The sequence below is a fragment of the Cibotium barometz genome, chromosome 63 (genome assembly GCF_041138505.1).
Source record: "Cibotium barometz isolate CiBa-2024 chromosome 63, ASM4113850v1, whole genome shotgun sequence".
Classification (NCBI taxonomy): domain Eukaryota; kingdom Viridiplantae; phylum Streptophyta; class Polypodiopsida; order Cyatheales; family Cibotiaceae; genus Cibotium; species Cibotium barometz.
This window is the reverse complement of record NC_141108.1, coordinates 17,136,214-17,160,658: the sequence shown is the minus strand read 5'-3', so window position 1 is coordinate 17,160,658 and position 24,445 is coordinate 17,136,214. Positions and strand designations below refer to the sequence as shown.

At 44.7% G+C, this 24,445-nt stretch overlaps 1 protein-coding gene across 2 annotated transcripts in view; it reads left to right on the top strand.

Moving 5' to 3' along the window:
- Positions 1-24,445, top strand: part of LOC147603777 (pentatricopeptide repeat-containing protein At5g67570, chloroplastic-like) — a 65,103-nt gene that overhangs the window by 17,336 nt on the left and 23,322 nt on the right. For both annotated transcript variants that reach the window (XM_086796411.1, XM_086796410.1), the window contains exons 2-4: positions 6,503-6,694; positions 7,591-7,672; positions 7,769-7,960. In XM_086796411.1, the coding sequence (XP_086652537.1) occupies positions 6,503-6,694; positions 7,591-7,672; positions 7,769-7,960 (466 nt within the window). The remainder of the gene's footprint in view (positions 1-6,502; positions 6,695-7,590; positions 7,673-7,768; positions 7,961-24,445) is intronic.

Below are 24,445 nucleotides of genomic sequence, written 5' to 3'. Positions count from 1 at the left end.
AGCATTACAGGTTGTCACTCCATATGAGGCTTGGCATAGCCGCAAGCCATCTGTTGGCCATTTACGTGTTTTTGGTTGCCTGGCATATGCATTAGTGCCTGTGCAACATCGCAGAAAATTGGATGACAAAGCTGTCAAATGTATTTTTGTTGGATATAGTGCTGAGAGCAAAGGCTATCGTTTGTATCATCCACAGACAAAGCGCATTTTGGTTAGCCGTGATGTTGTATTTGTGGAAGATGCAGTTCAGCCCTTGGTTTCATGTACTAAGGAGACAGATATCAGCTCACGTGATGTCTATGATACATTGTTGCCTCTTTTCAGTGGTGCACAGTCAAGTGCAATACCTCATGAGGCAGTTTTTCAGCCTATGCAGGTTTTAAATGATGGCACAGATCAGCCTATATCTGATGCAGATGTGCATGATGCACTTGAGGATGAGAGACAAGAGATTGAGGGCTCTAGGAACATGCCTAGATGGCTGGTGCAGACTTTGCGTGACAGCAAGTTGGATGCCCCTTTGTCTAGTCGCACTCGTTCTGGCTCTCATGGTGCCTCTTATGCGTCAGATTGTTATGCATTGGCTGTTTCTAGTATGTGCGATGAAAGTGAGCCTGTTTCATTTGATGAGGCACAAAGTTCAGAAAATTGGATGGCTGCTATGCAAGCAGAATACGATGCTATTATGAAGAATAGTACATGGTCTTTATGTGACTTGCCCCCTGGCAAGAAGGCCATTGGCACTAAGTGGGTATACAAATTGAAGCGTAAGCCTGATGGCACAGTGGATCGCCATAAGGCTAGGCTTGTTGCAAAAGGTTATGCTCAAGAGAAGGGCATTGATTTTGATGAGACTTTTGCTCCCACATGTCGTATGACCACTGTTCGTAGCATCTGTGCATTAGCAGCTCATAATGGTTGGAATGTACATCAGCTGGACATAAAGACTGCGTTCTTAAATGGAGATTTGCATGAGGAGGTGTATGTATCGCAGCCTCGTGGTTTTGTTCAAAGAGGGCAGGAAAACAAAGTGTGCAGGTTAAAAAAGGCTTTATATGGTTTAAAGCAAGCTCCACGAGCTTGGTATGAAAAAATACATGCATATTTGACTGCACATGGGTTTCAGAATAGTCCAACAGAAAGCACTTTGTATGTTAAACGTGTGGATGGTGTACATCTAATCATTGCTCTCTATGTCGATGACATGCTGCTCACAGGACCAAATAAGAGTCATATTGCTGATTTTAAGGCTGATTTGAATGCCTCTTTTGAGATGTCAGATTTGGGGCATTTGCATCATTATTTGGGGATACAATTTAAGCAGTGTGATGGAGGTATTGCTTTGTGTCAGACAAAGTATATTGAAACATTGTTGCGGAGATTTGGCCTTGAAGACTGCAAGCCTATTGCTACTCCAATGGAGACAGGTTTGAAGTTGAGTCTTCATGATGCTGGAGATCACTTTGATGTCACACTCTATCAGACAGCTGTTGGTTGCCTCATTTATGTATGCATTACGAGGCCAGACATTCAGTTTGCAGTCTCACAGGTGAGCAGATTTATGCATAGCCCAGGCATTAAGCATTGGCAGGCAGTGAAGCGTATCTTTCGCTATTTGAGTGGTACTCGGCATCTTGGGTTGTTTTATCCCAAGGGGGGATCATTGCCGCCAGATTTACATGCTTTTTCAGATTCTGACTGGGCTGGTTGTTATGACACACGCGTGTCTACGAGTGGTTTTTGCTTCATGCTTGGAAGCTCATGCATATCATGGTTGAGCAAGAAGCAGCCTACTGTGGCCACTTCTAGTTGTGAAGCTGAGTACAGGGCAGCTTTCACAGCTACGGTTGAGTGTGTGTGGCTCAGACGCCTCATGGCTGATTTGGGTGTTGGGCAGCCATCTGCCACCACCATCTTCACTGACAGTCAGAGCGCATTGGCAGTTGCGCGGAACCCAGTGTTCCATGCTCGTACGAAGCACATTGAGGTGCACTACCATTATGTCAGGGAGAGACTCTCTGCAGGAGAGATCAGTTTGGCTTATGTGCCAACACAGGATAACCTTGCAGACCTTTTCACAAAGGCTCTGCCTCGTGAGAAGTTCGAAGCTTTTCGCAAAGCTTTGGGCTTACTCCCTTTTGTGGATTCGTCCACATAGCTAGACACTTCCCTATACATGAGTGCTAGCTCTTGTTCACCGCATCACTCCAGGGGGGATTTGTTACCATATTATAGTAGTGATGTGTGTGAACACACTTAGGACCGCCGGGGCACTTTTTCCCTCACTAGGAGGTTTTTTCCCCCGTGCATTGTATATACGCCCATTATCTTCTAGGGCTTGTTATCTTTCATTTTTGGCACTCATAATACACTACTGTGTTGTGCTCAAGCTTCCTCATCTTCTTGAAGTTGTGTGTGCATTCCTGCAACCCTAATTCCAACAGAACTGCCATAATCTGAGCACCTTGCATCTGCAATATTTCTTCCACTAATACATGTCCTTCCTATAGTCGCAGCTTGCATGTAACCTCGAGAAAACTAGAACATGTTCACATGAATCCAGAGACATGCTTTCCACACGAAACCAAAGACCTGCATCCGACAAACCAAAGACCTATATCCCATAAACCATTGGCCTGTTTCCTCGATACCAAAGTCCTCTTTCTTCTCGAAAGACCAATGTCATGTTTCCATGAGAGATAAATCCACATATGCACCATCCAATCTCGGTGCTAAAAACCAAGGTTGTTCTCCATAGTACCAAGCGAGAGAAAAATAGAGAGCCTGTAAGCAAATCCCTGAACACATATAAGTTCATCACGAAGAGAAATCACACCATCTCTCCCATGAACATCGTCCTGTGTATCTGTAGCTTGTTCTCTTGTTTCAGAGTCTCTTATGCTTCCATGGCACGCAGAAGAGAAAACACGCAAGGCCCTTAAGATGAGAGAGAGAGGGAGAGAGAAATAATCATCTTCAAGTCTCCACCTTGCACCCAACATCAAGCGCATGGTCCTCCTCACACCCACGATCAGTTCTGCAGCTCTGTAGTTCTGTGCAATCTGTAGCCACTTGTAGCCCAGGCCTTGCCCTGTTCGCCGTCCAGAGCTTCCTACAGTTCAGCACCTCAGCAGCCCAGCCCGCCACAACCTTCCTGTAGTTCTGCCGTGCGCCTCCTGCAGCCAGCCCGCATATATCTAAGCAAAAGAGAGAAAGCATGCTCAGTACAGCACCGCCTCCTTGCAAGTCCTTGCAAGAGAGAGAGAGAAAGACAAGGTGGTTCAGTTCGCTGGTCTATTGCAGAGTGGAAAAGTCCTATATGTGCTGCTGCCCGACTCTTAGAAAGAGAGAAAAACACGTGTTGCTGCCCGTCTTCCCACGAGCTAAAAGCAGTCCTGCAGCCCAGCCCACGTGCTGTCCTGCAGCTGCCAACTTTCCCCTGCAGTCGTGCGCAGCTTTCTCACCCCCTTCCGATCGAGAGAGCGAACAGGCGCATTCCAGCCCCGCCTCCTACTTAGCCGTGCGCTGCCTGCAACCTTGCGCTTTCCTGCAGCCCGCCAGTCGCCAAAGAAACACCACATGTGTAAGTGAAACACTGCCCGCCAACATGGCCATAGAATAGCAGGCGACAACATGCCCACGTGCACACACTCCTACAAGCGCACACCCACACGTAATTGGTCGCACACATGCGTGGGATGAAACCATGTCCAAGGAGAAGCGCCACACGACTCCACGCTTCGGAATCCGCCACCCTTCCCTTTATAAAGAGTCGCCTCCACTTGCTTTTTTTCTCCAAAAACTAAAAGCAATAGCAAAAACGCATGCCTTCAAATAATATTATTATTTTTGTCATCAAAGGTTTTAAAAACCTTATAACCTCAAAATCCCTTTTGTCCCCTTTCACACTTGGGCTGGCCACACTTATGAGTTTCCTTTTTACATTCAACTGATGCCTGTCCACACTGTGCGTCCCGTGCCCATGCCCGTGTCCACCTGCTTGTTGTCTTGAGGGAAAAACACAGGGTCGTAACACCTTGCTCCTCCTCCAGCGAGTTCGAGCATATCTATTCTTGGATGGTATTTTCAGATAGTTCGTGATTCTGGGTTACGTGAGCTTCCTTCTGCTCCTCCGCCTGGTTCTCTCAGGCGATCTTCGAGAGTTTCAGGGAAACAAATTCATGAGGGCAACATGTTTGTTAACTATGCTCTTATGTCCTCTTATCATTCATGGTCCTTTTGATCTCACTTTTGTGGACAAGGCTCTTTCACATGAGCCTTGGCGTCGTGCTATGCAGGCAGAGCTGGATGCTATTGAGTGGAATGGCACTTGGACTTTGGTGCCTAGGCCACTACAGCGTAAGGTGACTGGTGTGCGTTGGATCTTCAAATCGAAGTTCCGAGCTGATGGCAGCTTGGACAAGCACAAGGTGAGGTTGGTTGCCAAAGGTTATGCTCAGTGCCTTGGAGTCGACTTCGATGAGACCTTCGCTGTGACGGCCTTGATGACTGCCATTCGCACCGTTCTTGCTCTTGCAGGACATCATAGATGGCCCGTATTCCAAATGGACGTCAAGTCGACTTTCCAGAATGGAGAGCTTACACAGGAGGTTTATGATGATCAGCCGTCGGGATTTGTTGTTCCAGGCAAACAAGATCAAGTGTACTGGCTGAAGAAAGCTTTATATGGTCTGAAGCAGGCTTCGTGGGCTTGGTACCAGCGAATTGATGAGTTCTTTGAGAAGCTTGGCCTGCGCCGTTCTCATGCAAATTCGAACCTTTATATCCTCCTTGAGAGGGGTTGATTGTTATCATTGTGGTCTATGTTGATGACCTCATCTTTATAGGTTCTTATTCTTTGAGGATCCGTTTAGTCATGGATGCTTTGGAGACAAAGTTTGAGATGACGGATCCTGGCCTTCTGCATTATTTTCTTGGCTTTGAGATTTGGTAGACCTTGAAGGGCATTTTCTTTTCTCAGCAGAAGTACACACGGGAGATAGTTGATAGATTTCAGATGACTGGATGCAAACCAGTATCTTCTCCTATGGATACTAGTGAGAAGCTTTCTCTTTTTGATGCTTCTCCAGGGATTGATCAGGGACAATATCGGATTCTCGTCGGTTGTTTGGTTTGGTTGACCTACTCCGTGTGTTTTGCAGTCAGCTTATTGAGTTCTTTCTCATCCAAACCCCGTCAACAGCATTGGTGGTGCGCTCTCAGAGTTCTTCGGTACTTGCGTGGTACTCTAGACTTTGGCATCTTCTATGGCCAAGGATGCACTCTTCTTGGATGGTCTGATTCAGATTGGGCTGGAGATCCAGATACTCGGCGTTCGACCATAGGTTGTGTTTTTTCACTTGGGTCTGGAGCCATTTCATGGAGCAGTAAAAAGCAGCCTACTGTGGCGCTTTCCTCTGCAGAGGCGGAGTATCGTGCGGTTTGTTATGCTACACGTGAGGCAATTTGGTTGCGGAGATTATTGGAGGAGCTTGGCTGTCCTTCTACTGGATCTACTCTTCTTTGGTGTGACAATCAGAGTTGCATCGCCATCGCCAAGAACCCTGTGTTTCATGCTCGTACGAAACACATTGAGATACAGTATCACTATGTTCGTGAATGGGTTCTTGCTAGAGATTTGCGTTAGGAGTATTGTCCTTCCATGGAGAATGCAACAGATTTGTTCACTAAGCCGGTTTCTCAGGCTTCCTTGGCTCCTCATCTTCGGCTTCTCGGAGTATGTTTAGCATTTGGTGTTGAGAGGGGGTGTTAGCACATTCATCCCCAGTTTCTGCTTATATTTGGTGTCCCCTTTTGGTCCCTTTTCATGGCCCTTGGTTGTGGGCTGGCCACCCTATTTTTGTACATTTTTTTGGGATTTTTTCCATGTCGGGTACCTTTTTCCCAGTCGGCCAGCATGCCCATGTCCAGTTGGCCAGCCCCTCTTACCTATAAATAGGTGGGCTGGCCTCCCACTTCTCTCATAGTCTAGTCTATCCTTGTGCTCCCTCACTTATGAGACTCTTCATGTCTCTTGCTTGGGACTGTATCACTTCAGTATATTCAGCGTAGTTGCTTCATATCTCTCTCTCTCTTGCACTCTCTGCTCAGCACACTCTAGTGCTTGTTTGCTTCCGCTCTGTGCACTCATTCAGAAAGGGTGTGCTTGTAAGCTGCAGGTGTAGGGTTTCAATTGAGAACACTAAGTAGAAAATGGTTGTAGCGTGTCATTACATGGAACCTTAGGAGGGAGGGATTGTGAACGTCATCATGAAGCAATTGGATATAGACAAACAAGATATTATTCCCAAGACAAGTGGGTTTCTATATAGAAGAGGTTTTTGAGATGTGGTTCTTTTTGATCTTGGCAGTTCCAAAAATTTGGTGTCATGGAAAAGTGCATTTTTCTTACTTGTACTTTGGTGGATTTTTTTTTTTTTGGAGAAGAATTGGAAGTTGTTTTCATAGAACGGGTTGTTCTAATCAATTCTTTGTGTTCCAGATTGAATGAAACAAACTACTGGACTTCTAAAGTACATTTTGCGAAGTTAATGCATAGTGGAAGGATGAAGCTGACTGAAGATAGAGTTTTGAGAATTGTTCAAATTTTGGGCGAGTGGGGGAATTGGCGTCGTGCTATGCAAGTTGTACAATGGGTGCACAAGCGCCAACATTATCAGTTCCATAAGAGCAAGTAGCGTCAATCCCCTGTTATGTTTCTTGGTTTTAATGAAACTTTTTATCCATCTTTCTCTCTCTACACACACACACACACACACACACACACACATCCATCCGTCCATCCATCCATACATACATGCATACATACCTACGTACCTACCTACCTACATGAACACACACACACACACACACACACACATCCATGCATGCATGGATGCATCCATACATATGTATTACGGACCTACATGAACACATACACACACACTTAATGTACCTACACACACACACACACACACACACACTTAATGTACCTATCTACCTACTTACTTACCTACCTACCTACGTACGTACATACATACATACATACAAACAACACTCACACAAATACATATATGCGTAGGTAAACATGTTTATACATACATACATACATACAAACAACACTCACACAAATACATATATGCGTAGGTAAACATGTTTATACATACATACATACATATGTATGCATGTATGTACTTATATATATGTGTGTGTTTATGTAAATAATTAAGTAATTTAAGTAAACAAGTAAGTAAGTAAGAAGAAAGTTACAAAAAAACATATAATTCTTGTGTAGCTAGTGTGCGCGCGGCTCGTGCCCATGTGATGTGTTTGCATCTGCAAGTGCGCATAGGCATACCTTTGCATGTGTGAGCCTATGCATGCACATACAAAATAAAAAAGAGGGGGGTGGGGAAGTTAAGGGTTTGATTAACCCAAGTTTCCCCATGGCACAAATTTTCTGGTATCAAGTCAAGTGAGGGAACCTAATTGGATGCTTGTCTTTTGAAGAGTACAGCCGAGTATTTTTTTTGGAGGTAATTATATTTCTACTTTGTTCTTTGGAAAGCGATTCATATGTGTCTCATGCAGGTTTGTGCTCACTACCTTGCTTTCAGTCCTTGGAAAGGCACAAAGGCCAGTGGAGGCTTTAAATGTTTTCAATGTTATGCGTGTAATCGTCTTTCCCCCTTCTTGTTCATGTTTTCTCATTTTCTGTCAGATATGTCTGGCAAGTCTCGAAAGATTTGTGATTCAGTCTTTTCTTCAGGAGAGGTTTTCTTCCTATCCAGATATGGCAGCTTATCACGCCATGGCAGTTATTTTGGGTCAAGCTGGGCGTTTAAGTGAGTTACTACAGTTGATTGAATCCCTTAAAATTGGGCCTCCAAAACCAATTAAATTCATCCCATTAATGAATTGGGATTCCTCCTTGCATCCAGACATTGTGGTTTACAATGCTGTAAGTATTCTTGAGTATGCATTCTGGAAGTATTTTCTGAGTATGTATTCATATGAGAGAGAGAGAGAGAGAGAGAGAGAGAGAGAGAGAGAGAGAAATGAAATGATATATTAACGTCTTCAGAAGGCCAAAATGACCTATGAGACCAAAAAGGTTACAACAATTGGTGGATCTGATACAATGTCTGTGTAAGAAAAGCTAAAAACAACTAAACGACTAACTGAAACTGAAACAACTATGAGGAAAAGTACGGTACTAGGAGCTCCTAATGGATAACATCTGGGAGGAAAACTCCAGCAACAAAGAGTGACATCCATGAGGGGGATTCAAATCATGGATTGCGAGAAGACAAAAATTGTTTCTCTGTCTGCAAGGAGTGCGTGTTTGGGTGTGACTTTGCATGGATGGTGGTCTGTTCTGCTGAGCTTTAGGTCTTTGATGTGTTCTAGCAGACAGAAGAAGTCTTTGATGGGTCTTCGATGTGTTATATGTGCCATCATCAAAAGGTGTCTAGCAGTAGCTAGGTGTTCGGATGTTAGGATGGAAGCATCGTCTCTTCAAGCGTGCTAGTGATGCACACACCCTGGCTTATCTCACCTGTGCTGCTGGTTTCATGGGTTTTGCACTTATGTGTATTTCTGCAATATTTCTAGTTTGCCTCCCTCAAATGTGTCTCTTTTTGCAGCCCTTGATAACTTGTGTGGAAGACCATGCCCTGAGAGAGTAGTTTACAACACATGGAACAGCCGGTTTAGTCATTAGCATGCATAGAAGTTAATGCATAGTATTCAAGTGTCTAGATCTACTTTAGATCTGAACAATTATTGTATATATATCATGTTTTGGTAATATATAGTACGAGTAGGCTAGGTAAAGAGTCTCTCTCTTCTACTTCTATCTTCTTCTCTGTGTCATCATTGCGTTTGTGATTAGTGTTAATCTTTGTAGCTCAGTTTTAATCGTTATTAATTACGCTTTTGCATAGTTAGCATGTTACATTGGTATTACAATGTGTATGTTCTTCGTAGGCACCATTTTGCATTAGGGTTTGCAGGAAGTGTATCCAACAAATTAGGGTTTTCATTTTTGCATTTGCAACCAAATTAGGGTTTGTGTTTTTGCATCCACAACCAAATTTATGTATGTACGTTAGGGATTTCTGCAGCTAGTTTGAGTCTAATGTTAATTTTCATTGTTGGCATTAGGGTTTTGCATAGTTTGCATGTATGTAGTCGACGTCTAGTAGGTTCCCAAACCCACAGCTCTCTTCATGGTACACATGAATGAAATTTTCTTGGGAATGGTATGTCAAGAAGCAAAATGAACATGCCAAAGAGGTGATAGTCCAAGTGGTAAAGTGTTTGCCTAGGACCGAAAGGTCTTGGGTTCAAACCCTGCTTGGACCCCTCGGTGGCACCTCTCATCCGTGCTCTCCATAAGCTTCCCTTTCGGTGTCGATCGTGTTCTGGCCGCCTTTCCCAGGAGGACTCCAGTGTAGCCCCTCCGCTCTCTGTGGTCGAGTGTGCTCGTCGCCCTCTTCAGAGGGCCGCGTAGATGGTCTTGTAGCTCACGACACCAGCGTGGCTGGGACGTTGAGCGAGTTGTAATGTTAACTATTAGTAGGATCTCTCTCCCGAAAAAAAAAAAAAAAAGAAGAAAGAAGAAGAAGCAAAATGAACATATCATGAAGCCTAGGAAAGGAAGGAGCAATGAATCAGATGCCTAAACCTATTGGAGAACATGCTGGCAGTTTTCATGAAACCAAGTACAAGCAATGAAGCAATTTTGGCGAAGGCAATTGAACATTGAAGACCGGTAGGCAGCAGCTGTTGTTATGGAAGATGACACTCCATCGTTGTGTGTGTGTGTGTGTGTGTGAGAGAGAGAGAGAGAGAGAGAGAGAGAGAAAGCTGTATCAACTTCTACTAGAGGCCGAACTCGACCTATGGGGGGGGGAGAGAGAGAGAGAGAGAGAGAGAGAGAGAGAGAGAGAACACGAGCTGTAGAGAGAAAGAGACAGAAATTGCAGGACTCATATGAGCATCATTAATGTTGTTAAACTTGAATCAAGTACATGCTTTTTGCAGGTTTAGAACCTTATCTTTTGACTCACATAAATCACATAAACCACATAAACACATGACACATGGCATACACTTATCTTATCCACATAAGAGGTGTTCACACGTGAGCAGGTGTTCACACATATACATTGATGAGGTTACACACACATAGGGTGGACACACACACACATGAGCAGAGACACAAACAGTGGTTCACATACACTGTGAATACATGCACGAGAGCTCTGAAACCCCAACGAACCCCCCTTTAGAGTGAAGGTGGTGAGACCCGAATGTAAAAGAAAGATATTACCTTCTAACCCCATCACATGCTGTGTTAGAGACAACTCATCAACCTCCCGTGTCACAATAGCCCTCCAATCATATAATGCAACCGAGGTAGCAAGGCCAAACACTTTAGTCACCCCCTGAATGGGATAATGGATACACAAGCCTTTTATAAAACAAGGCATACAAAACAAACGTTTATTACAAATCTTTTTTGGGGGACAGCCCGGGCAGAGGACCCAAGACACTCACACATAAATATTTAAGAAAAAAGGATAAATCTCCCAAGTTGAGAGATGCTTCCTGCATAGCTGTTGCACACATGTGCACACACTCTTACTCTTCTGTCGATGTTGTCGGTGAACGCCTGGTAAGAATGCCTTGGAAAATAATGTCGATGTAGTCCATGATGGGAACAGCTGCTTAGAGCATTTAGTCCATGACTCTCAAAACGGTAGGGCTAGAGCCCTCAATTTTGACTAAAAAAGCTCAAACTGGGAAAGAAACCCCAATTTGTGGGCTACAACAGCTTCAAATTGTGAGGCAAATTATGGATTATACAAAAGCCCCTCTTTTTACAGGCAATTTAGAGTTAATTTGATGTTAATTGCTGAATTTTTCAAAAAGCCTCAAAATTGAAGGGTGTCTATGACTTCAATTTGATTGATTTTGCAAAACCCTCAAATTTTAGAGTACATGCTGCTTCAATTAGCCAATTTTGGTCAAAAATTGAAAAACCCCAAATTGATTTCTGCAAGAATGTTTAATTAGAAGATTTTCACCTTCTTGTTGAGAAGTCCCAAAATCTTGTTGTCGTGGATAGGTACAGGTGAGTACTGTCGTGTGGACATTTGTATGGAGTTTCTGTAGCAATGGAGAGCTTAGAAGAGGAAGAAGAGGTTCAAAATTAGCTTTCCAAACCTAGAGTATGTTGGGGGGAAGTTTGAGAGGGAAAACACACTTTTGGGAAAAAATTAAAAATTTTTAATTTTAAGGGTTTTTCATATGCGCGATTCTAGGTGGGGGGACCTCTAAGTTTGGGCCCAAGAGGTAGGGGGACAAGAGTAGTAATTAGGCAAACCAAAGCCTAGGCCCCCTAGGGTCAAAGAAGTCAAAAATGTACACCCAGTCCTCTTCCTATTGGTCCATTCCTAATCAAAAGTTAATCCAAGAGGCCCTCTTTGGGTCCAAAAAATTCCTAATGTGCGGCTAATTTCTTGGGACAACATCTTGCATCTCCTTTTGTTGGGCATTGGACTATAGATTGACGGGGGGCTACACAAACACTATGGTGCGCTGTGGAGGTGGCGGGCAGAATAGGGATGAGATGGGTAGTGTGCTAAGCAAGATCAACTCCCAGTAAGCTGCTGACGTGGCTGTGGTCAGCACTTAGGTGCGAGCGCCCACAACAAATGGAGGCACAGAAGGCTTATGACATCAGCGTTGACGCCTAGTAGCGATGGTGGTATGACAGTAGGTGGTTGGAAGCAAGCGCAGTGCCGCTTGCTAGCGAACATGTGCGCTGACCAGCGGCGGTAGGTCATATGAAAAAACGATGATGTCTACAGCAAGGACGAATGGAGATGAGCAAACTCAAACGTTGATGGTGATGGCAGTATCTCTGCGTGAGGTGGAGAAGCAGGTCAATGGGGTCCCTGGCTCTGATACCAATTGACAACCAGTAGGGTTAGGGTTAGGCAGCAGCTCTTGCTATGGAGGATGAAACTCCATCGTGTGTGTGTGTAAGAGAGAGAGAGAGAGAGAGAGAGAGAGAGAGAGAGAGAGAGAGAGAGAAGAAAGAAAGATATATTAAGTGTCTACTAAAGACCCAATGGTCCTATGAGACCAAAGTTATACAATAATTTTCATGGCATATCTTATCATGGAACGGAAAATAAAATAGAAACAAAACACAGCTATCTAAGTGGGGTGATACAAAACTGTCCATGGAATAGCGGGAACATGGAACATGAAAGGAGCATCAACCCCCAATAGATGGTATACCACTCTCCAAAATATCAAGCATGGGGCTAATGAGTATGGCTGAGAGGTCTCCCTTAGCCACGTCACATGGAAAGGTAGCTTGATGGCGGTGGAGCATGTCTTGGATCGGGAGCTGATGAGAGGATCGTGGTCAACATCCGGGGGGCTAGGGGCATCGGGCACGTTGGGATGCAGAGGCCCGGTCCGAGGTAACTCTTCTCGGGGGGGGGGAGGGGGAGAGAGAGAGAGAGAGAGAGAGAGAGAGCTGTATTAATGTCTACTAGAGGCTGAACTTGACCTATGAGACAAATCAATGTACAGCTGTCAATGTCTTCTGGATGTCCAGAAAAAAAAGGACAAAATGAACATGAAATAAACTATGAAAGTACTGAGCTAGTGAGAGAGAAATTGCATGACTCAAATAAGCATCGATTAATGTTGTCAAACTTGAATAAGTACATTCTTTTTGTAGGTTTAGAACCTTATCTTTTGACTCACACAAATCACATAAACACATGACACACGGCATACACTTATCTTATCCACATAGGAGGTGTTCACAACTTAGTAGGTGTTCACACACATATACATGGATGAGGTTACACACACATAGGGTGGACACACACATTCACTTAGCCCTTTAGGGGCACATAAGCAGGGACACAAATAGTGGTTCACATACATGGTGAATACACACACGAGAGCTCGGAAACCTCAACAGTTGGCAAGAGTGCCGCAGTTAAGATCAATATCAAAGGGATCCTAGTGACACATAGACAGTCTAGAATTGCATTTCTCAAAGATTGACCATGAGGTACAGTTGTGTGAGTCTGTAGAGCCAAAATCAATTCGAGAACGATCTTTGGTGGAATTATCGTGTGTCTGTCCAAATCGAGTTCGGAAGAGGATGAGAGAACAATTCTCATGTAGAGCATCCATTGGCAAAGGAGCCAGAAGAAGAGTCAAGAGTTTACAGAGGCTTGATATGGGTGCAAATTGGAGCAGATTTGATGGCCCAATAGGCAATTGACTTCCTCTATGATGACCTGAAGTGTGAAGATGTGGTCTAATGGGGAGTGATCTCTCCAAAAGCTTGCAGCCCATGACATGGATCCCTTATCTCTCTACCCAATCACTAAGATGTGCTTTTACTGCCGATCTAAATTTCTTTGCCATAATTGGCCTATCATAATGATTTGGTAGGTTTGTGTGTTCGTGGGGTCCCTTGCCTTGTCAATGGGTATAATGGTGTTTTCAGGTACCATTCTCGAGTTTCCGGATAGCTTGGGTCACCAACTTGGTGGTGAAAACAGAAGATGTGGGTTGGGGTATATTAGACATCCATTGCGGATTGATTGGATGCATCAAGGAACTTGCCAAGTAGTTGGGTAAGTGGGGACAAGCTGATTTCCTTTACGAGAAGTGAAGCCAATAGTCTTTGGAGTTGCAACAGTAGAGAATATCTAGTAGACCTCGGTTTCTTGCGTCTAACGGGGTACTCATACTCCACCGTTGTTTGGTTGGCTTGTGGGTGGTGAAGGCTGAGTTTTTTATTCCATTTCTGGTGTAATGTCTTACATTTGTCATCATATCATCCATGTTGAGCCTGTTTACGAGTTAGTTTCTCAAATATCTCAATTCGTAGGTTCAGATTTTTCTGACCTTATGAAGGTATATAATTCAGTCACTTGGCGGACATGCAAATCTTTTGATTTTCGTTCGAGTGGTGACCAACTGCTGTTCTTCAAAGTCATGGTCCACTCTTCTTTTGCAAGACATAGCACCATCTACTTGGATACAATTTAAACAGGTGTTCTCTTCCGTGTGGCTCACATCTACATTTGAGGTGGATGTAATGACAGCGTGGCATAAGTTGGATGCATCGAAATATGAAAATCTTGAGGATTATAACAAGAAGTTTTTGGAAGCTTTACTCCCAGTTACTTCTTATCGTGCAGTGCCACTGTCTAAGCAGGTTGAGAAGTATTGTTGTGGGTTGCCCAAGGAAGTGCGTGACTATTGCATTAAGACCCGACTAACAAATATGTCACATATGATAGAGAATGCCATGATGACAAATGCGTTACTCACTGGGGTTTCAACTGGATTTAAGGACAACAATAGCACTGGCAAGAAAACTGAGAAGTCAGGGCATGCATCTCGGGATGCGGTTGCCGAGAAGCGGCGTAAGATGTTACCAATGCCTAAGAGAGCTCGAGAGGAGAACTAGGCTTTGTTGGATGCCAAGAAATGCTTTTTTGTACCGAAGAGGGACATATATCTTTCAATTGTCCCAAGCGTAAGTCCAACAAGGACTCTGACACTAAAGGGGAGCCCAAGACTAAGAAAGCAAAGCCTTCTGCAGGATTAGTTCCTGATCTTATTGGGGAACAGTCAGGTGGTGAGGAGACAAAGTTGTGCAGGGCATGGGGCAGGGCCAGAGATCAGAATGCTTTAATCTTCTTTGACACAGGTGCTATAGCCAACTTTATCTCACTGGCAGATTGGGGATCCGGGCAGAGGAGATGGGGCCTATGTATGAGGCTAATATAGCTTGTCGTGGGTATGCAAAATCCGTTACTCCTATCATTGGGAAGCTGAGGCTTCATGTGCAAGGTTATGTGGACTATATCATGTCACTTGATGGGTGTGATGTTTTGTCGGGTATGCCGTGGTGCCATAGGGTGCATGTGGTGGTGGATACGTACAACAGGAAGATTACTTTGACTCATAGAGGAAAAAAGCACATTTTGGATGTAAAGCTTAAAGGGGAATTTGTTCCTATTGTATCGGCTTTGGCCATTTCATCAGTAATGAAAAAGCATCTTTTCGCGTACTTGGTTTTTGTTAAAGATGCCAAAGATAATGAAACTCAATCTAATTTGTCTATGTTAGATAAAGACAGGACCGATTTCCTACGTAAGTACCAAGATTGCGTTTCCGAGTCATTGCCAAGAGAGCTTCCTTTGGAAAGGCCAGAAGATCATGCTATTAATCTTATTTTGGGGAGTACCCCACCAAATAGAACGCCATACCGCGTTAGTGCAGCCCAACAAGTGGAAATCATGAGCCAGGTACATGAGTGTTGAAAAAGGGGTTAATTCAGCCAAGCTTCTTGCCTTTTTGCTCACATGTGCTCTTGGTGCAAAAGAAAGATGGTTCTTGGCGCCTGTGCATAGATTATAGGACGCTAAACAAGAACACCATCAAGAATGGATTCCCTATTTCCGAGGATCGATGACATTTTGGAGTGCTTACAGGGTTCCACATTCTTTAGTAGGATAGACTTGAAAAGCGGGTATCACTAGATATGCATTAGACCCAAGAATGTGCATAAGACAGCATTTCGGACCATCTTTGGCCTAAATGAGTTCTTGGTCATGCTTGCCCTTTGGCTTGACAAATGCTCTTGCCACCTTTAACAGGATGATGGACAGGATTCTCTGGCCTCACCGAGCGTTTGTGGGCACATTCTTTGATGACATGATTGTGCATTCACGCTGAGAGGAGGAGCATAGGGAGCATTTGGCCACAGTGTTTGAAGAACTCCGGAAGCATAGGTTGGTCATAAATGGCAAGAAGAGTGAGATCTTCTTGGAAAAAATACACTTCTCGGGGCACATCGTGTCTAAAGATGGATTCCGTATGGATCCTTCGAAGGTAGAAGCAATTCTCAATTGGCCAGATTTGAGGACAGTGCATGATGTACGCAGCTTTTTGGGATTGTGTTCCTACTATAGGCGGTACATACGGTATTTTGCTGAGATTGCTTCACCCCTTCATGCTTTGACAAAAAAGGGAACTGTGTTTGGATTGGGTGATTGGGAAATTGCAGCCTTTAAGAAGCTTAAAGAAAAGCTTACTTCGGATCCCGTATTGGTACTACCGGATCTTCGAAAGGCTTTTGTTGTCCAGTGTGATGCATGTGGGAACAACATTGGGGCAGTTCTCATGTAGGAAGGACATGTGATAGCCTATGAGAGTCGTATATTGCAGAATGCTGAGAAGCATTTACAGGCTCATGAGAAAGAGACGTTGGCTGTAATTCATGCTCTTTCTACATGGAAACACTATTTGCTTGGGGCTGATTTTAGTGTGCATACAGATCATTAGACCTTGCGTTATTTTGTCACACAAACTAAGCTTTCTAAGAAGCATATGAGATGGGCCAACTTTTTGTCCATGTTTCACTTCAGATTGTGCATGTGGAAGGCAAAACTAATATTGTGGTAGATGCTTTGTCACGCAAGCCACAGGTCTCAGCAGTTTCACTTGCTTATCATCAATGGCAAGATTAGCGTCCCAATCTCTCTCAACCATACATATGTAGCAACATTCACTGCAAATCAATAGTGTAGTAATAGTCCAAGTTGTATACCATTGTGAACCATACATAATCACAACATCCAATGTGACTAGTACACCTATATCATAGAAGTCCCATAAGCAGATATACTGTTAGCTCTGTCAGTACCTTCGGGTGAGACAAAAGCTACACCAAGCGACCTCTAGATGACATGCGAGCCTGTCTGTATCAAGGGAGCGGAGGTTCTACCCCCCTCTTGAGCATCAGGCAATGCTCCAGACGAATGCTTTGCTGAACCTAAATGAGCTGTAGCAAGAGTCAGCTCCAACTCAAAGGCATCAAGATAAAGCTGCAATACCTAAGGTGAATCAGCTAAGTCACCCTCCTCCATCCACTTCGCATCCATCGGTGAATAGTTCTTGAACTTCACAAGATAGCGATGGGAAACTTTACCTCCTACTTCTTTCCTTGTGTGCCAGTATATGCTCGGGAATAAGAACCTCATCAAGTTCCTCCACTTCTCGCTGAGCCTACATCCCCTTGGAAAGGTCTAAGTAGACTCACATGAAATGCATTGTGAATCCTCCAGTGATCTGGTAACTTCAAACGATAGGCTACCTCACTGATCTTTTCTAATACCTGAAAAGGTCCATAGTAGCGCATGCTCAACTTAGGGAATAAGCGCTCTTTACCCTTCATCTTCTTGAGCCTGGTTTTTTCAAAACGCAAAAGAACCCAATCACCCAATGCAAACTCTAATGTACGCCTATGACGGTCTGCTGCCTTCTTTTGCTTTTGTTGAGTTCTTTGGAGTGCCAACTTAACTCTCCCGTAAGCTTCATCCATGTTCTCCACATACTGGTCAGCCTGAAAGATCTTATCCTTTGTGTGCAAAATGGGTGGTACTTTGTTCCCTCCTTCCACAATCTCAAAAGGCCTTGCCCGTTGAAGTATGGACGGTGTTGTTATAAGCAAACTTCACCAAAGGAAGATATTTTTTCCATTGTTGCTTGTGCTCTGACACCATTTCCCCATAAGTTGGACTACAGAACCCCAAATTATCTATGCAGTGCTGCATCCCCATAAACAATGTTGTACAGTCTCAGAATCTGTCGCACACCTAGGACAGGAAGGTGCTACACCGAAAACCAATCTCCACTGATTGGTGGGGAGACCACCATGTAAGAATAACCAAAAGAAATGAGAGATATGGCTCCTTCTGTATGAGTGCAAAAGTATATGCCAATATGTGCATCTGTTGAGTGAAGAGAAGCATTTGCATTCCGAACGAATATACATAAACTAAAAGCATAGAAAAAAGCCATTAATTTGGCCTCAAGCATAGCTTAATCTACGAATGCGAGAGCCCCGAAGATGCTGAATGGATGCAGCTCTCCGATCCTCCGGAAGACTCTTAAAGGTCTTCCAAGCAAGAACTGTGTATGCACCTCTCTCCCATCCTAACCACTGCATATAACGAGATACACCAAGTGGCTGACTGGCCTCATCCCTAATGAGCTTGTTCCAAATAATAGGTTGTTGGTCAGCCTCATCCAAAGACCTAGGAAGCCTTTGTCGCAAAAAAGGTCTTATGCTTCTCCATGCTCTGACGATGGCTGCAATGAGAGGGGAAGATGGTGTCCTAATATCAGCCTTTGTGAACAAAAGCCGTGTGATGGGCATCCAGTCTCTCCTGACCTAGGGTGTACATTCGGAAATCTGAGATAAGAAAAAATCCTTCCAAGGCTCAGTGCTTTATGACCACAAGTTTGCATAGCAACGCTATGCACTGAACATTTGGATCGATAATATTCAAGCCCCCCTCTCGTCTGGGCTGAATAACTGTGAGCCAAGCTACCCTGGCACGAGTGTTTGAGGTGCCATCCAAACCCGACCAGAGAAAATTGTGGATCAATCTCCGCAATCGACCAATGCACGCACGAGAGAAGCACCAACAAGAGAGGCAATAAAGTTATAAACCAAGCCGAGGCAAGCAATACCTGATTAGCCACCAAAGCTCTGGAAGCTAAATCTAATCTCCTAGAGCTCCAATGAAAGAACTTCAACCGGATACTCATAAGTACCGGAGCAAATTGCTATGCAAGAGAAATATCAATCCCAACCTGGCATCCCAAATATCTAGCAGTTTATCCTCTACTGATCCAAGTAAAACCAAGCTTTGCACCCCAAGCAACTCTCGATGAATCACTAACGCAAAAACCAATAGATTTGTGCCCCTGTTGCCAAACAAAACTCCTCTAGTGCTACCCGGAAAGAACATAAGCATATATGTGAAGCCTCCAAGAACATGGCTGTGTCATTAGCTAACTCAGAGTCAACCAATTTCTCTTGACTACGAAGAGGCAACCTCAATCCAGAAATACGAGCAGTGGAGCGGAGAAAGATGCTCATGGCCTCTGCAACTATGATATATAATAATGGGGCTAAAGGGCAACCCTGCCGTACTAAGCGAGAAATCTGAAACCGCTCTCCTCTATCACCACAAGCGAGCACACTACTGTGGGCATCACGATACATGCATGAAACTCCCTCGATCCATCTCTGAGAGAAGCCCATATGGCTAAGAGTACCCTCAAGGAACTCCCAATCCACTCTATCATAGACCTTCTCAAAATCCAAGAGTAGAATGGCGAAGGGCTGATTGCTCGCTTTAGCCCATTCGATGGCCTCCCAAAACGAGAAAATGTTATCAAAGATGCTCCTTCCGTGTAAGAATCCATTCTGAGTATATGAATGACATCCTGCAAAATTGGCTGCAATTTGATGCTCACTGCCTTAGCAAGAATCTTATATGCAGTCCCAAGTAAGGTGATAGGTCTCCACTCGCCAATCAATGTCTTATCCCCACTCTTAGGAATAAGATAAATAAGGCCCTCGGTGAGAGAAGAAGGCATAGAACATGTGTCCCACATCTCCTGGAGAGCCGATGTGATCTCAGTCCCAATCTCATCCCAAAATGTAATGAAAAACACAGGGGAGAGGCCATCCTCCCCTGGACACTTACCATGAGGTAAGGTATGAAGAGCATGACTGAACTCCTGCATAGAAAAAGGGGCATCCAGAGTGGCACACATCTCCTCAGTGATCAAATGTGGCAATGCATTCCAAACCTTCCTCTGTGCCCTGTGTCTCTAATTAGAGTGCGGCTTAGCACTAAGAAGCTGGCGATAGAAATCAATGGCAATCTAACCATAAGAGGATTTGAGTGAAGAATGCCATGTGAATCCTGCAACTGCTTGACACTCTTTGGCATGAGATAGGCTATGAGTAGCAAAGAAATGTTTGTTGCATTTGCCACCCATCTGTGTCCAAAAGGATTCATGGGCATGGTAACGGTACTCCGCAGGCTGCTCAAGAGAGTGATATTTAGTCCTAACAATACATAAAGAATCTGCAACCCATTGAGCATGAGGATGTTTCTCGTGCTCTTTTTGTAAGGCAACTAGTCTAGTAGTCTACGTCTAATAGCCCTTTCTAAATCCAAGGCCGCTTGCCTCTTAGACAGGGCACATGTGTGATAAAGTCACTAATATCACAGAGAGCAGAGGCTAGGCTTTGAGAGGCTTGTGAGAAATCATGAGATCTCCAAATATGAAGCATATGACGTGATAGCTTTGCATCTGAAAACAAATGATCAAGGATGCGTACATGGGGTACTGATCCCTGGCAATTCGGATCTCTAATACATAAAACCATTGGACAGTGATCCGATTTAGAGGTGCCTGTAGCAATAAAAATATGCCCCACTCTGTCAAGCACCCAATCATCGACATAAAATCTTAACCGTGCATAAATACATCCTGCATCCCTTCTCTTGTTAGACCATGAATAAAGAAGAGTGGATGGTCTCCTCAAAATGTCATCCTCATGCCAACAATCTCTGCCATGAATGGAGAGTATAAACCTCTCCCAAGACGCTCTTTCAAGAGGATGCACCAAGCCCTCATGTCCACCTCTTTTATCCATTGGCATCTCAACCATGTTAAAATCCCCACCAATAATCCAATGGTCGGCAAGAGGCATCAGCGTAGTGAGAGATTTCCAAAAGAAATCCTCTCACCTCTTTGGTTAGGAGCGTAGAGGTTGAGAATACCAATGCGTGTAGTACCCTGCATAAGAAGGATCCACTGCGCTCTCGCAGGCAAAATGACACCATGTCCAATGATGCGAGGCAAGATGAAAGTTGAAACAGAGATACAGACAGCACCCTTGGTACCAATAGTTGGTGACCAAAAGGTGTCCCGAGAGAAGCTTGCCTAATCTCCCACACTGGCTAGCATCCAGTTTATGCTCTTGCAAGAGCAATACATCCATAGGTCCACTTGTAACTGTACAACGAAGTTGGGTTTTTACAATTTGTTTTTGCCGGCGCGGAAAAAAACCCCCAAGACCCTGAATGTTCCACGAGACAATCCTCATAAGGACTCAGAGTAGGAACAACTAGATCTCGTGGTCGACGAAGGACCCCCCTTTAAAGACGGAAGTACATCTCGCATAGGTAAGGGAGGGAAAATCTGACGATGTAAACCTTACCTCTCTCTCCCACTCCGAGGAGAAGCGAGGGCTAGTCCTCAAAACTGGAGACGTACCATGACAATGTGAATGTGCAACATCATCCTCAAGGGTACAATCATCCTGTAACTGTAATGCAGCATCCTCCTGTGAAGGATCTAGATCATGTGCTTGCAAAGACTCATCCTCTAAAGAAGGATCAACATCTCGTGAGGCAAGAGTTGCATAAGGGTTAGGGTGCTCCACAAGGGGTGTGGGTGAAGGGGCAGGTACGGGGGTTCGAGAGTGCCTGCCATCCCTAACCACAATCCAACGCTATGTGGTCTGCTGTGGCAAGGGAGCAACTGGAGTTTGGGCAACTGTAGAAGGCATCTGATGGGTAGGACCACGTCGTTTCCAGCATGGCTCCTCGATCTAGGACAATCTCTAGCAATGTGGCCCTGTCGATGACAAATCCAACACTGGTGAAGTCTGCCTGCAATCTCCATCCTCTGGCGGAAATGACTTCCGTCAGGTCTCTGAAGCATAATATGGTCGTTAGTAATCGATGGGTCAGGAACAAGCGCAAGGACCCGGGGTACACCATCAAGAGAGGCAGTAACAGCCGCGGAAGCTGAGGCGGGAGAACTCGGAAGGACTGGTATCTCTAGAACCTGGCCAAAGGATGCCCCTATGGAAGCTAAAAGCTTCCAATAGGACCGAGGAAGAGCAGGGATCCGCAGTGAGACCGGGGTAAGGTGCTGATCCTCCGCCACTTCTCTCAGGTTGCTGCTGGTCACCTGCCTCTTTTAGGCCCTTCTCCATTGTAACCCGTGGTCATCCATAGCCGGTTTGACCTCTTGAGACTTCCCCCTCACCTGTTTTCTGCTCTGTTTTTAGGGCTGCAGCACCTAGAGTGCTGCGTTTTTTCTACAGGTGGTTTTCTACAGCAGTTTTCAGCATCTACCCCCTTCGTAGTGTGAGCTGCCTTTTCTATGTAGGACAGCAGCAGCATATTTGCTGCGTTTTTTTCTCCTACAGGTTTGCTGGTTCTGTTTGTTGCTCTGAGGCTTGGGTCATATATCTTCTGCTTTTCCAGATTCAGCCGTATCTACTGACCTCAATGTCAATGTCGTGCTAAGAGGTGAGCTCGTCATGAGAAAAATTGATGTTTCTCCCGGCCAGTGGGGGTGACAAAAGATTGGCTGCAGCAGAAGAAGCCATAAAGCCAATTGAGACTGTGTGGGCGGCCGACTTGAATCGAAATAAAAATGTTGCTGAAAGAAAAAGGGGAACGGGGGAGGACAAGGCGGGTGCAGCAAGGTGGAAGCAGAATGCGGGAGCAACAGAGGTGGGGGTAGATGAAGGGGGGCAGAGGCGGGTGAAAATGAAGGGGGGTAGAGGCGGGAGCAGATGGAGGGTGGCAAGGCAGGAGCAGCTGGAGTAGAGGCAGGAGCAAAAGGGCAGGTGGGGGCAGCAAAGGGGTAGCAATGGGGCAGGCGAGAGCAGCAAAGGTAAGGCGGAAGAAGCTGGGGTAGAGGCGGAAGGGGTAGGTGGGAGCAGAATGGACAGAGGTGGGGCAGAGAGCAGGCGGCTGGGGCAAAGGCGGAAGGGAGCTGTGTTTGGGTGATTGCTAGTCTACCGCACTTTGATTTCTCCTAAAGGGCGGTTTCACTGGTCCCTCCCTCAAATAGGGTATATTAATCTTGGGAGAATCAAGTACATAGTGTCATGGACATTTCTAACCAACAATGCATATGAATATAGTATTGCAAACAATGTGGTTTCACTGAAGATTTGCAACTGACACTACCCCCTCAAGTGCCCATGTTCCTTACCATCTGCTCTCTATTGTTCCTTCACCACATGGTAGTAACAATCTGCAAGAGGGCAAGGACAGGAGAACACTACACAGGGTATGTGAACATGGAGTCTTGCTCCTCCTTCTTGCTACCTCTTGTCACTCGCTTCCATAATTGAGCATTAAAGCTTACCAATGGCAAGTAGAGTCGATGACAGCGGAAGTCTTCGCGATGGAAGTGTCTAGAGTGTTAAAATCTTCAATCTGTCATGATCCTTCGCGACAAAAGTCTTCAAGAGGATGAAGGGAACCCTGTTAAAGCTTCCCCTATGGTTCAACATGAGAAAGGAAGGCTGGAATTAGGATTTTTAGCAAAAAGACTAGAAATTACAGCAAAAATTAGAGGTGTTTTGCTGAATTTCAGACATTGGGAGTGTGTAGGGCAGTGAATATCACCTGGAAACACTCTTAGAAGCTTGGAAAACACACTAGAAAGCTTGGATATGGAGTTGGGAAGGAGAAAGTGCAGAAAATACAGCCAAGAAGGCTCATGAAGGGAGGCGCCTATCTCTAGAGAGAGGGAAGAGAGAGATGATATGTCCACCTCCACCCGGGGTGTCAGGTAGAGAGCACAAGTGACTTGTGGTGCAAGCTGGGATGGACACATGGCTGGTTGCTCTCTTTGAACAAAGGGGATAAGGGCTGGGGAGTCGGCATTGAGCTTTGTCCATCTCGGGACATCAGTGTGTGCGAACAATGTATAAGTGAGTTTTGGTCACCCAAAACTTAATGAAGTGTGTACACACTCACTTATAAGTTAATGCTAATTCCTAAGGCTAGGTTTTGACCAATACTTACCACATGTCACATGCCACATAACCATGGCAGCAGAGAGTTTCACATGCACGGTTCATGGGTGGGTGTCCCCTTACCTTGAACTACACATTAGTCAAGCAGGCATGAAAACAACATGCAAATTCAATTTGCAGGCATGCACATAAAGATGCTATGCAATGTAGCATTTTTATAGACAATCTCCGTTCATGAGACTATACCAAAGTAAATGTGTTCAAGGAAAGTACACGAGGTACTAGACCCAATGGAACACCAATCCTCCAGGCATTTCCAGGCACACTCACAGGCACAAGTCCCAACGGAAAGCCAAGTCCACGTATCACATGAGTGGCATCAATCCCTGGCATATGCAATTGTCGTGGACGCCAATCTAATGTACATACATAATGAGAAAGCACAAGTGGACTAGTTGAGTGGTCAAATGGTGACAGATGATGGACTCGTGATACATGTATGTTGAAACTGGAGTGATCACCCGGGCTGCAACTTACAGAAATAAGGAAGCTGCAAGTACATCTCTCCTTGTCGTCCAGTGGTAGGCATGGAACTAGCTCTTCTTCCACTACTGGCTTTAGCTTTGTTATCTCCACTAGAATATTGGACATGGTATTCTTCTCAACAACTACTTATATTGTATATTTGACACACTTGTTTTGTGTAACCTATGGAAGGTTTTT